General features: G+C 43.8%; 1 protein-coding gene across 2 annotated transcripts in view; it reads right to left on the minus strand.

The window, feature by feature from the left end:
• Window positions 1–11,216: 11,216 nt before the first annotated feature.
• OMA1 (OMA1 zinc metallopeptidase) overlaps window positions 11,217–15,223 on the minus strand; it is a 127,860-nt gene continuing 123,853 nt past the window's right edge. The window contains exons 7-8 of one of the 2 annotated variants that reach the window (XR_012220120.1): window positions 12,601–12,820; window positions 11,217–12,285 (exon numbers count right to left, since the gene is read on the minus strand). Coding sequence is in view for 1 of the 2 variants with exons in the window: in XM_073544579.1 (XP_073400680.1) it covers window positions 12,788–12,820 (33 nt within the window). In the remaining variant the exon portion in view is untranslated. Of the gene's footprint in view, window positions 12,821–15,223 lie in introns of both variants that reach the window. The other variant, XM_073544579.1, reaches the window with a different exon arrangement.

Raw genomic sequence — 15,223 nt, forward strand, 5'->3', positions numbered from 1 at the left:
ACATTAGAAGTATAGTGATATCCATTAGGGTTTATCTGTACTAAAGAAACACTCTGGGCTTACATTACAGAGACAAGCCATCTCTGAGACACATACCTCCCATCGACTATACAACCCTTAGGCACGCAGCATTATATATTTTTTTACCTCTTCCCAGCAGATTAATATTACATCGAATTTATTAAGTGCAAATTGAATTTCCCAAGCCGAAATCGAGCAAATCTGCAGAATTCAAACTTCCACCGTTTCGCGTCAGATTTATATGATCTGAAATCACAAGTCTCCTGGATTAATTGCTGTACCTCGCTGCTGCCCCCTGCTGGTGCGGTGCACGCGGCCTGCTCTGCTGCATTGCATTGTGACGATGTAGAGCCCAAAACAAAGCGTGTGCACTAGTCCGGTGAGAAAGCGGTAACAATCGCTCCCATGTGGAAAAGTGCACTGCCGTATAGGAATCCAGATAAGCAGCCTGTGACCCTTTTATGTAGAGACCACCTGTTCTTGGATCTATGTTCATCATTATCCCGTGATGATTTCACATGGGAATTGGAGCCCGTTACATTTCAAAGCCACTGGAAATGCTCGGAGTCAACCTCCTACCAGGAGGCCCCGGTGCGCCTACATGTGCCTCTCTTTTCCAATGCAATTTCTGTGATATTCCCAAATACTATACCAATTACTCCGGCTTGTCCCCTCAGCAATCCACCCTGATCACACTCTGATCTGCGGCGCCCCACCGCCCGTTACGCAATGCTTCGTTATTTATCTCTGCCCCCTTCTGTCAGCAAGAACCGACTCCACAACCCAGGCAGTTGCCTAATTATATCTCCAAACTCTGGGGGGGGATTTTTTGCTTTTGGAAACACAAGACGTTTGATGACGTCCCGAGGGGCCCCATTTGCTGGAGATTTCTTACTTTCCATCTCTATGGGGAAAGAAGTGTTTGATTTCTCTTGATTCAAGACCCCGGCATTTGCCGCGTAGAAGGCGCATTAAGCTCTCAAAGGCGATCAAGGCTTAAAATGGAAGCAAAAAAGATTATACAAGGTTTCCTAGCCGCGCGCTTTATTATTATGATAATTTATTAATAACCTGATAGATTCCGCAGCCGCCAACATCTGGGTGCAGAGAATTAAAGAAAAGGATGATACATCGTAGCAAAACAGGAGGAGGAGGAGAAGGCTGCAGGATGCAGATTTCTGGGCAAACGATACAAAGTATTTTGTAGGAAGTTCTGTCTGTTCTCAATATTCTAATCAGGGTTCATAAAGAAGGGAAAAAAACGGCATCCAGTTATTTTGATCCTCTGTGTAGATAACAAACCTGTAAGTGAATTCTCTGTGCATTGTCTCGTCTCCTACCGCTTTGTGTTCACAGCTCCTATGCACATCTATGTGTCGCCTTGGTCACAGACTACAAACAAGCCCTTGCGTAGTCGGATCCTGAAGTCACGCGCTGATCTCTACCATCTGCCTCCTTAAACAGCGCTGCTCCTGTGATCTGGTCAGGATGGGTACTGTAAGCCAGAATGTTTCCACTCACTGAAAGCAATCAGGGATTTTGAAAATGGTGAGAACTTGAAATATAAAATATATAAAAAGTTGTGGAAATTTACATAAAAGTGGAAAAAATAATTGCACTGAAATAATCCACCATTGATAATGTCATCGTGCCACGTCTGTTACCTAGTCAGTGTGATGTAAGCAAGGAAATAGCCTGCAGGTGGCACTAGAGAGAGGAACCATGATTGACAGATCGCTCAGTGAGGATCTGACCCTATTGTATCAGTGTCAGGACGGTGGGGTCCGAAACTCTTCAGCAGCTCCCACTGACACTAGAAGCATACACTATATAGAGCCGACACAGCTCCGTACGCCATGAGTGGCCGTTCTCAGTACTGCAACTCAGGTCACATTCACTTTCATAGGAGCTGAGCTGCAGTACCCAAGAATGAACACTACACGGTGTATGGAGCAGTATTGTTCTAATTCCGTACACTATGTCCATATTGGCCTCAGTGAAAGCTGCAAACTGCTGAACGGTGGGGCGCCAGATGTCAGACCCCCACAGATCTGCTATTGATGACCTATGCTATGGACAGGTCATCAATATTAAAAACACATGAGACATGCACAAAATTGAACAGGTCAGTAAGAAACTGTTCACACCACCCAAAGACTAAGACACAGAAAAAACACACAGTATGACAAACGTGCATGAATACTCTGTTGTAAAATATATGTAACAGTAAGCAGCAAAGTGCTAGTAAAAAATTATAACAAACACAGGGTATTTAGTTGATACGTTTTTTGCAAAAAATGTATACTAAGCCACTCCACCACCTCACGGTAACCCTTCACGGAGAAGTCCTATCTAATGTATTTAAAAACCTGATCATGTGAACAATACCTACATAAGCAGGGTTAAGAAAGGCACTGCACGGTATGGGCACGCTAGGCAAAATGGCTTTTTATGCACGTCCCACAAGAGAGAGGTGGGGTTCTCCCAAAGCTTGCATAAGCAAGAAATCAATGGATTAAAAACACATGAGACATGCACAAAGTTGAACACGTCAGTAAGAAACTGTTCACACCACCCAAAGACTAAAACACAGAAAAAGCACACAGCATGACAAACGTGCATGAATACTCTGTTGTAAAATATATGTAACAGTAAGCAGCAAAGTGCTAGTAAAAAATGATAACAAACACAGTGTATTTAGTTGATACGTTTTTTGAAAAAATTGTATACTAAGCCACTCCACCACTTCACGGTAACCCTTCACGGAGTTGATAACAAACACAGGGTATTTAGTTTTTTGCATAGCGTGCCCATACCATGCAGCACCTTTCTTAACCCTGCTCATGTAGGTATTGTTCACATGATCTGGTTTTTAAATACATTAGATAGGACTGCTCCGTGAAAGGTTACCGTGACGTGGTGGAGTGGCTTAGTATACATTTTTTGCAAAAAACTTATCAACTAAATACCCTGTGTTTGTTATCATTTTTTACTAGCACTTTGCTGCTTACTGTTACATATATTTTACAACAGATTATTCATGCACGCTTGTCATGCTGTGTGCTTTTTCTGTGTCTAGGTCATCAATATTGTAGTCTTGGACAACGCCTTTGAGTCATATCTTGAAACTCCCACAAAAAGATCAGAACATCCCCAAGTGCCCACTTTTTGCATAAACTCTACCACTTTTGCTCTCCATCTTTATCGGGACAGTTGTCGAGCATGGACGCCCCTGTGGACGAAAAAAATAGTATCATTGCTGAACTGCATCTGGAAATCGTAATGTCTCTGACAGTCTATAGCTATTTATTCGCCTTAAGCCGCACGTTGATCATTTTACTTATCAATTCCTGAACTGGCAAATGAGCGGCTGGAAACACAGCGAAATTGTGAGCCAGACACGAAATTGGATTTTATCTTAACAAAGTCTCCACCACATGAGGCCGAGTAAAATATGAGGCTGCTTTCACCCACCGGCCATCTGGCTCCATCAGCTTTTATCACGGTATAATGTGAGACTACAGCTGGACTCACTTGTAGGAGCCGGGATTAGATCGTCGCCTACCGACTTCTCCGCTCTTCCCCATCACTGATCTGTAATTAAACTGCAAAAGTTATCCTGAACAGCAGCACAATGGAGAACTGGGAGGAGGCAAAAGCCATAAAAGATAATAAACATTTACATAGGACGAGCAAAGGACTGCGGAGAAGAGCGCAGCACATTCTACTGCTCCAATACTGTATGTACAGAGCACAAAAAAGAGGCTGCACTGAAAAATGCCCCAACATGACAATTTCACTTGTTAATGTGGGTTTTCCTTGAACAGACGTTTCCCAATTAGAGATACCTGCAATGCACCAACCCTGAAGAGCAGGATATTGCTGCTGCACATTGGGCATCAAGAGCTGCACTCACTATTCTGCTGGTGCAGTCACTGTACATACATTACATTACTGATCCTGTACTGATCCTGAGTTTCATCCTTTTTTATACCCCAGAGCTGCACTCACTATTCTGCTGGTGCAATCACTGTGTACATACATTACATTACTGATCTTGAGTTACATCCTGTATTATACTCCAGAGCTGCACTCACTATTCTGCTGGTGCAGTCACTGTGTACATACATTACATTACTGATCCTGAGTTACATCCTGTAGTATACTCCAGAGCTGCACTCACTATTCTGCTGGTGCACTCATTGTGTACATACATTACATTACTGATCCAGTACTGATCCAGAGTTACATCTTGTATTATACTCCAGAGCTGCACTCACTACTCTGCTGGTGGAGTCACTGTGTACATACATTACATTACTGATCCTGACTTACATCCTGTATTATACCCCAGAGCTGCACTCACTATTCTGCTGGTGTAGTCATTGTATACATACATTACATTACTGATCCTGTAATGATCCTGAGTTACATCCAGTATTATACTCTAGAGCTGCACTCACTATTCTGCTGGTGGAGTCACTGTGTACATACATTACTGATCCTGAATTACATCCTATATTATACTCCAGAGCTGCACTCATTATTCTGCTGGTGCAGTCACTGTCTACATACCTTACATTACTGATCCTGTACTGATCCTGAGTTACATCCTGTATTATACTCCAGAGCTGCACTCAATATTCTGCTTGTGCAGTCATTGTGTACATACATTACATTACTGATCCTGTACCGATCCTGAGTTACATCCTGTACTATACTCCAGAGCTGCACTCACTATTATCCTGGTGCAGTCACTGTGTACATACATTACATTACTGATCCTGAGTTACATCCTGTATTATACTCCAGAGCTGCACTCACTATTCTGCTGGTGGAGTCACTGTGTACATACATTACATTACTGATCCAGTACTGATCCTGAGTTACATCCTGTATTATACTCCAGAGCTGCACTCACTATTCTGCTGGTGGAGTCACTGTGTACATACATTACATTACTGATCCAGTACTGATCCTGAGTTACATCTTGTATTATACTCCAGAGCTGCACTCACTATTCTGCTGGTGGAGTCTCTGTGTACATACATTACATTACTGATCCAGAGTTACATCCTGTATTATACACCAGAGCTGCACTCACTATTTGGTGCAGTCACTGTGTACATACATTACATTACTGATCCTGAGTTACATCCTGTATTATACTCCAGAGCTGCACTCACTATTCTGCTGGTGCAGTCACTGTGTACATACATTACATTACTGATCCTGAGTTACATCCTGTATTATACTCCAGAGCTGCACTCAATATTCTGCTTGTGCAGTCATTGTGTACATACATTACATTACTGATCCTGTACCGATCCTGAGTTACATCCTGTACTATACTCCAGAGCTGCACTCACTATTATCCTGGTGCAGTCACTGTGTACATACATTACATTACTGATCCTGAGTTACATCCTGTATTATACTCCAGAGCTGCACTCACTATTCTGCTGGTGGAGTCACTGTGTACATACATTACATTACTGATCCAGTACTGATCCTGAGTTACATCCTGTATTATACTCCAGAGCTGCACTCACTATTCTGCTGGTGGAGTCACTGTGTACATACATTACATTACTGATCCAGTACTGATCCTGAGTTACATCTTGTATTATACTCCAGAGCTGCACTCACTATTCTGCTGGTGGAGTCTCTGTGTACATACATTACATTACTGATCCAGAGTTACATCCTGTATTATACACCAGAGCTGCACTCACTATTTGGTGCAGTCACTGTGTACATACATTACATTACTGATCCTGAGTTACATCCTGTATTATACTCCAGAGCTGCACTCACTATTCTGCTGGTGCAGTCACTGTGTACATACATTACATTACTGATCCTGAGTTACATCCTGTATTATACCCCAGAGCTGCACTCACTATTCTGCTGGTGCAGTCACTGTGTACATACATTACATTACTGATCCTGAGTTACATCCTGTATTATACTCCAGAGCTGCACTCTCTATTCTGCTGGTGCAGTCACTGTGTACATACATTACATTACTGATCCTGAGTTACCTCCTGTATCTCCAGAGCTGCCCTCACTATTCTGCGAGAGAGAGAGAGAGAGAGAGAATTTTTTTTTGTCCGGCACCCAGACAGAATTTGGGGTTAATTCAGTGTCTGGAGGATCCGCCGGCCAAAAAAACGTTGCAAGCTCCATTTGGAAATCTTTGAGGATGTTGACGGACACTAACATTGCGGCGGATCCTCACAAAAACGGATGCAACGGACGGCAATCAGTCAGGATCCGCCAATAATGAAAGTCAATGGGGAAAAAAACGGATCCGCAAAGAAAAATGGCGGATCCGTTTTTTTTCAAAATTGGCGGATCTTGACTGATTGTCAAAAACGGAAGTGTGAAAGAGGCCTTACCCAAATCTTTTTTCACATGATTTTACTTGATTATTAGAAATATAGAAGTTCCAAACATACAATCACTCATTATTAAATAATGTAGTTGTATTTCTTTTCTGTAACTTTTGCAGTGCATATTCCTCAGTGCGGCACAGAGATCAGCACCCACGTCCTATCTGTCGTACATGGGACCACCAGGTAACCCATCACAGGTATAATGTTCCCTGGATGGAGTGCTGTCTACGAACCCTCTCTTCCTGTTATCCAGAGCTGCATTCACCAGCAGGATTGCCTCCTCCAGCTCTTTTCCTGCACCCCTTTGAATTTGGACTGTTGCATCGAGACTCCCCCACCTTTTCTCTCCAGGTAACCCATCAGTATGATTTTGGCGCATGGGTGAAGACTAGAGAACCCAGAGAAACCCTAGGGGAACATGCAGCCTCCTCAGCTGTATTTATACCCAAAACCTAAGTGGGGTTTTTTTAGCTGTGGCCTCGGACTTAGGGTATGTGCACACGCTGCGGATTCCGCTGCGTTTCCGCAGCGTTTTTGGCCGCTGCGGACCCGCAGCAGTTGTAGCTGCGGTGTACAGTACCATTCAAATGAATGGTAAAAAAAAACCGCTGTGTAGACGTTGCTGAAAAATCCGCGCGGATTTGCTGCAGTTTTGAAACCGCAGAAAGAAGTGACATGTCAATTCTTTCTGCGGAATCCGCAGCGGGTTCCTATCTCCACCATTGTGGAGATGGTGAATCCGCAGGACCAAACCGCAGGCAAAACCGCAGATAATCCACAGGTCTTTTGACCTGCGGTTTATCTGCGGTTTTTGCAAAATCCGTGCGGATTAATCCGCAGCGGATTCCGCAGCGTCTGCACACACCCTAAAAGTTTGCCTTTAGGAATTCCTGCGGTCAGTCATACACTGAGCTGAGGAGTCCTAATAAGGTGGGAATGTGCCAGCGAGAGGCCGTCGCCGACATGGACCCCTATAGAGGAAATAGGAAGGTGCGAGTTTGGGATTTGCATCCTAAATATTACACATCCCCTCGTCAAAGTACAGAGCAGAGACAATCAGCAATGAACATCTGCCGGGCTCACTATAAATCAACGGAAATGTCACCTCGCATGGAGTCAATCTGTTCCCAGTTAATTGTAAATCTGAAGCGAGTATGATATAATGTTCTCCTGGTAACTGGCGTCACATCACCAAGAGGGCACGGCGCCCACATGTGGTCAGACATGTAATACCGTTAGGATTCCTTATAAACATCGGGATCAGGCTGAGACTGGACGGTCTATTAGGGTATGTGCACACGTTGCGGATTTGGCTGTGGATCCCAAAAGTGTCCTAATATAAATTAAATGTTCGTAGCTTCACAGTACTATAGACCCGGCAATGTGGGAAGTGTCATCTGATCGCGGTTGTAATTTTAGTCTGGCGTCTGTTAGCATACTTGCTTGCTGACTGTTTCCATGCACCCTTGCTGACTGTTTCCATCTATGCTTGCTGACTGTTTCTGATGACAACTAGCGGAAGAGTGACTGAAGCTCAGCAGTGAATTACAAATATATGGGGTATCTATTAGGGATGAGCGGACCCGTGGATGTTTGGGTTCGTTGAGTTCAACAGAACTTTAGTCCAAAGTTTGGTTCAGGAACCAGAACTGTATCCAAACTTTAACCTGAACCCAAATCCCATAGAAATCAATGGTGACTCAAATTTTGGTTCTGAAAAATCTCTGTCTCCTTCCTGAACTGTAAAACAAACTTCCAGGAGAATTCTGTGTTCGGAGTTCAGCACCAGACCCTGTGTGGGTCCTCCAATGTTTACTCTGCTGAGCAGCTCCGCGTGGGTGGAGCTACACTGTGATTGACAGCTCTGATCTTAGGTCCTTATGATAATGCTACAGGGAGCAGCATTGCAGAACATTAACCAATTCTAAAGCTTCTGCAAATGTGGTGCACAGCACTGACTATCCCTCATCCAGGGAATGATCCAGAGGACACGGGGGGGAATAATCCTCAAACTTTTAAGAACAATTCATAATATAAAGTATTCAACAACGGCCTGACTTGTTTGATTCAGACTCATCTTCTACAATTATCTCCAGAGCTGCATTCACAAATTTGCTGTTTGTGACAGATACAGTCTATGTTTACTCTACAGTGGTGACCTAAGCTCACTGCAATCAAGAAAGGAGCAGAATTCTGAATGCAGCTCTGGATGTGAATGAAAATGAAAATGTTGTTAAACTGTAAATCAATGCATTTTTTAAAGCAAAATATTTATAAAGTTACTCGGCGCTTATTGTAAAATAAATAAGGCTTTGACGTCGTTACCAAAAAAGTGGACTTTCTCTTTAAGACTTCTACGGGAAGAAATGGTTTCTATCAGATCTGTTCTTTGTAGAGGTCAATACTTTGGATTTAATTTATTTTAAGTCAAGATACAGGAAAGGTTCACATATGTCCGGACTCATCATCCTCTCTCCCCACAGATCAGATGCCATTTCCCGGTATCTCCCATGTTCCCATCTTTCTCTGCATGGAGCCTCTTATCAGCAAAGTCCAGTCTGTTTCCTGGCCATGAAAGGAGCAGGTTCCCTGGAAAGATTCTGATCTCAGGGTGCCAGACAGTTACAAATGATGTGTCCGGGGCCTGACAGCACACGGGCTCCGTAACTGATGAGTCTCCGCTGCGCCCCTCTAGTTAGTCAATGGGAAGAAGGAGCCGGTGACTGATTCTGGATGGACAGGAGGGCCAAGCATCTACCTGCTGTGTATCCTACATTAACAGGACATGATGGATGTGCTGTGCACAGTGTTTGATTCAACCAGGTTCTCAGCGCCCCCCAAATTCTGTCTTCCTACTATAGGAGGGCTGGTCTTAGGGGCATGTGCCTGTACGCATTGAAGGGGGCTCTGCTGACCCCAATGCTTCCGCCACCAATCCTATACTTTGTTTCTACCCCAATGGAAAGAAATCCATTTCCAGGTTTATAATGTCATTTGCACACTGTATCATTGCATTATTCGGTGCACCCTAAGGTGGAGTCAATGGAAGGTAGTGCCCATGGCACCATCCAACCTCAGACATGTCCCCCAACCATCCCAGATCCAGCAGGACATTCCCGGATTTGGGGGCTTTCCTGGGAGATCGGTTGCATATCCTAATTACAAGTGTGTCACTGATACAGCTAAATACAATGGTGATCCTGGGAGCCGTCAGCTTCATCTGCTCTGGTCTGTGCTCGGTGGAGCAGTGATCTAGTGACATCAATGTGCCTGCTGCACTGAGCTTAGAGGGGAGGCATCAAACTGTGGATGCACTAGCACAGCAATGTGTGGGGGGGACATTAGCGAGGCATCATACTGTGGGGGGACATTAGCGAGGCATCATACTATGTGGGGGGACATTAGCGAGGCATCACACTGTAGGGGGGACCTTAGCGAGGCATCATACTATGTGGGGGGACATTAGCGAGGCATCATACTGTGTGGGGGGACATTAGCGAGGCATCATACTATGTGGGGGGACATTAGCGAGGCATCATACTGTGTGGGGGACATTAGCGAGGCATCATACTATGTGGGGGGACATTAGCGAGGCATCATACTGTGGGGGGGACATTAGCGAGGCATCATACTATGTGGGGGGACATTAGCGAGGCATCATACTGTGGGGGGGACATTAGCGAGGCATCATACTGTGTGGGGGGGACATTAGCGAGGAATCATAATGTGGGGGGACATTAGCGAGGCATCATACTGTGGGGGGACATTAGCGAGGCATCATACTGTGTGGGGGGACATTAGCGAGGCATCATACTGTGTGGGGGGGACATTAGTGAGGCATCATACTGTGTGGGGGACATTAGTGAGGCATCATACTGTGTGGGGGGGACATTAGCGAGGCATCATACTGTGTGGGGGGGACATTAGCGAGGCATCATACTGTGTGGGGGAACATTAGCGAGGCATCATACTGTGTGGGGGGGCCATTAGCGAGGCATCATACTGTGTGGGGGACATTAGCGAGGCATCATACTGTGTGGGGGGGCCATTAGCGAGGCATCATACTGTGTGGGGGAACATTAGCGAGGCATCATACTGTGTGGGGGGGCCATTAGCGAGGCATCATACTGTGTGGGGGACATTAGCGAGGCATCATACTGTGTGGGGGGGCCATTAGCGAGGCATCATACTGTGTGGGGGGACATTAGCGAGGCATCATACTGTGTGGGGGGGCCATTAGCGAGGCATCATACTGTGTGGGGGGGCCATTAGCGAGGCATCATACTGTGTGGGGGACATTAGCGAGGCATCATACTGTGTGGGGGGGACATTAGTGAGGCATCATACTGTGTGGGGGACATTAGCGAGGCATCATACTGTGTGGGGGGGCCATTAGCGAGGCATCATACTGTGTGGGGGGACATTAGCGAGGCATCATACTGTGTGGATATCACAGTGGGGGCATCATATTGTGTGGGGAGCACTGTGAGGGTATAATATGTGGGGAGCACTGTGAGGGCATCATACTGTGTGAGGAGCACTGTGGGGGCATCATACTGTGTGAGGAGCACTGTGGGGGCATCATACTGTGTGAGGAGCACTGTGGGGGCATCATACTGTGTGAGGAGCACTGTGGGGGCATCATACTGTGTTGGGGAGCACCGTGGGGGCATCATACTGTTGGGGAGCACCGTGGGGGCATCATACTGTTTGTTGTATGTGATATAACACTTGTCTTCTCTATGTTATGTCCAAGAGTGGCCCCAATATACACCATGAGTCATGTGACAGTGGTAGATACAATCGGCTTTTATGTAACTTTTGGGCAAAGTTTTATGGAAGTTGGTGACAAAGTCAGTGTCATCTCGTACACATCTTGGGGTCTTTTCACCTCCATTTGCAGCGTATGTTTTCCATATGAGTCAGATAAGTTCACAAGCATCAAACGAATCCATAGGCCCGCTATCATTCTGTCCAGTGTGCATAGTTGTTACCACTTTTTGTGGCAAGGAATACTGCAGCACATTATACTGTTTTATGAAGGAGCATCCATCCAGTAAATAAATGTATACCATGAAATGTCATCCATCCAGTAAATAAATGTATACCATGAAATGTCATTTTTTTCAGCCTGGAAGATGCCTCTCAGTGAAGAAAACCCTGAATGTCCATTCAGAATGTCAGTGAAACGAGTTTTCCAATTTATACATAAAATTTACTTTTTGCGACATTCTACAACCTTCTAGTAGAATTTATATGTTTTAATGTCTCATCATGATCTGAAACTCGATGTCGACGAATGGAAACATTCTGTTTACATCTAGAGTCTGTACAGACCTAATACTTATCACAGTCACAGCTGAAGTTTTGTTACAGTTGTTTCCAGTCCACACAGGTTGATATCACCTGCACTGATACAATGTTGCAAGCTATTGCATTAGAGAGCTTTGTGTGGATGGACTGTCTAGGCTGGATACAAGTGTAACAGATCCCGAGAGGTGGGCAGTCTTCGGGTACGTTCCCACATTTCATTGAACCCACCGGGTCGCAGACAGTTGTGCCTGGCACCGAGCCGCGTCCTATTCTCGCAGTATCTGCAGGTGCTGGATCGGCGGCTCCTACCTGTCGGCTTTGGCAGTTTTCTTTGTTCCTAAATGTTGTTAGCATTTTAAATGCTCCTTTAATATCACAAAGCGCTCGTTACCGCGAGACGGCTCGTTTTGTGAACTGCTGAATTATTTATTCTGTACACAGAAGGAATTCATCTGGTTTCTGAACACAACATTTCCTCTTTTTTTTTCTTTTCTACAGAAATAAGGAAACTGGGATTCCTCCGGGTCCAAATCTCCTGTTCAGATCAATCTGGCTGCAAGAGAAGAAGGAAAAATTTAATTACCTTTAATCCGACCAGAATGTAAAAAAAAAATAAGTTTCTAAAGAGACCAAAGGTCATTTAAAAAAAAAAAAACAATGCAATTGTGAATGTAACAACCAAGGGGATGGAAGTAAAAACTGGCGGCTAATGGATGTTACAGCGTGGACTTGCACGTTACCCGCTGCGGAGAACAGCTTCAGAGCGAATGGCCTCAAGTCGTGACCTTCAAAAGGTCATTAGAAAATGCCGAAAAACGGGCTTCCCATTTCACCAATGATAGCAAGGTGAATGCAAAAGTTTTCTCACCTTTAGTGAAAACTTGGCAAAGCGATGTAAGTGTTAAATGGTTTCTTCTGGGATCATCCTCACACGTTTCAGAGCACAATATTAGCTGAGAAAGCATTTCCCCTTACTTACAGGTAATAAATACTCCAGGAAAAATTAGTGCTGTGTTATTAAGAGGGGTAGAGCAGGCCAGAGATTCTTTAAGTCCTTATAACGTGCTCCGAACCCCTCGGGCCCTGCGCTAGGAATAAAAACACAGGAGCCATTACTATTAATCAAGCATTTTACATCAAGTTTTTGACGCAAACTGATCTTCAAAATGTTGCTCAAAGAGTTGGAAACTGCACAAAAGTTTACATTTTTGCACCATGCTGCACAAAAATTAAAAAATGGGTTTGCAGAATGATTTCTAGACAATTTTATAAAGCTTTACACCAGTAAATGTTACAAATTTTGGAGCAAATTTACTTCTGGAAATAGGTTGTGTAGATGACACTTTCTGACTGTAGAAATTTTTTTTAACCCCGGCCATTTTATAAATTTTGGACCCAATGATCTTGTGCTTAGAATGATTTATAATACCCTAGTCTTGATAATTATATATTATACTATCGCCCACTGTTTTGTCTGGGATGTTATGTCAATTAAAAACAATACAGGCGGATCTTTCCATGCGTCTGAGTGCAAAACTACGCTGTAGTTACTCAATCCCCTAGATGTGAATTTAGATATCATTTAATGACTGAGTATCCCAAGAAAAATTCAGATCAGAATCACTGTTTTTTTCTGGAGTTTTGAACAGTTCCTACAGGATCTGAGTTCTCTGGATCTTGCAGGAGAGTTGGCAGCTTTAACTCAAGCTGAGTGAATGCTAAAAACCTGAACTGGGAAAGGTACTTTCAAAAGACTTTGTAATATATTATCAGAAAAAAAATCTGTCTTTCTTCACTTAGGAGCCACTTCTCCTCTTCCCCCCTCATCCTGAACTCATTATTCATTATAAAAATAACTCAACTCTGTCTTCCTCAAGATGAGACAGAATCCCAGTACAGTGAGGTGTCAGGTTACTCCTCCTATTAAACTCTATGAAGAGGGGATGGTAGAGGAGGAGAGGAAACAAGCAGAGGGAGACACGGAAAAATCATGCTGAGCTTCTAACCAGTCTTTTACCTCACCCTAGAGCTGGATTCATATCTACACAGCTCAGTCACCATAGAGCTGGATTCATATTTACACTGAGCTGCATAATTTTATTACTACTGCTGTGGCTTCTATCGGTGTGTGTTAACTAAGGAATGAAGAGCGTGTATCCCTCAAGGGAGACATCATAGTATCTGATCTCTATCCACTAGCTCATAGTCAATTGAAAATTAGAAAGAGAGACTGCAGAGTGAAAATGCAGAATACAAGTCATATAATAGCCAGAAATCATGTTATTCTTCATGACAGCACAGCTTATTCTGAAAAGTTACTTGATAGTATAGTTAACCTTTAAGATGGTTATGCACATTAGATAGCGGTCAGCTAAACACTCGATCTTCTGAACTCATCCCTCACCACTTTTACTTCACATGCACATTTATTATTAATGATAATGGGGGAATAAGCAGCTGTCATGCGTCCCTTATCCTCCATTAAAAAATATATATATATATATATATATATATATATATATAAAAAAGGATCATACATGTTGAAATCCAATATGCCTGATCTTATGTGAATCCTGCCTAAAATTGCCAGGCGTGATCTTCATTTATTTACAGGATTTCCCGCTCTTTATGGGCACCGGTAACAAGAAAATGAAAAAATAACCAGCAAGGAAGTGAAGACGGATCTTTTGATTTTGTCTATGGGGGGGGCTGTTGATTTGTATTTACAATCATTCTTAGTGACAATCCACGAGAAAGAACATAGACTAGTTGTTTCTGAATTTGTCAGAAAAAAAAGAAATTAGATTACTAAAAGGGGATTCTATTTTAGGAATTCTAATTTCCTATACTCGATTAGGGAATTCATAGTTAATAACTCATCTAAAATTTGGGGTGGATTGGATACGTAAAGTATCTCTCATCTTGGAGGACTCAGCACTTTGATGCATTACACAGATCACTGATTTTAATGAAAACGGTGTAATACTTCATCTCTCCCATGGTGGCGCTGCAGGGAAATGAAACACTTGCTGATAGGTTCCTCCACCGATCACAGCTGATCAGTGGTGGTGCTCCCAGTCATCGATCACAGCTGATCAGTGGTGGTGCTCCCAGTCATCGATCACAGCTGATCAGTGGTGGTGCTCCCAGTCATCGATCACAGCTGATCAGTGGTGGTGCTCCCAGTCATCGATCACAGCTGATCAGTGGTGGTGCTCCCAGTCATCGATCACAGCTGATCCGTGGTGGTGCTCCCAGTCATCGATCACAGCTGATCCGTGGTGGTGCTCCCAGTCATGTCTTCCGATGATTCGCTTACTTTTAGATTTTCAATACAAATCAAGGGTTTATATTCAGAGGGCACTTGATGATTTGTCAGGGCAGGATTCTTCCGCCTGGAGTAGACTGTGTTGGATTTTTCTAGTTTACATTAGAGGCGCTGACATTAATTCAAGATTCAACTTTGTTTGAAGTGTTTGAACAAGTCCAAG

The sequence above is a fragment of the Dendrobates tinctorius genome, unplaced genomic scaffold, assembly GCF_039654945.1.
Source record: "Dendrobates tinctorius isolate UK_male_01 unplaced genomic scaffold, ASM3965494v1 ptg000138l, whole genome shotgun sequence".
Classification (NCBI taxonomy): domain Eukaryota; kingdom Metazoa; phylum Chordata; class Amphibia; order Anura; family Dendrobatidae; genus Dendrobates; species Dendrobates tinctorius.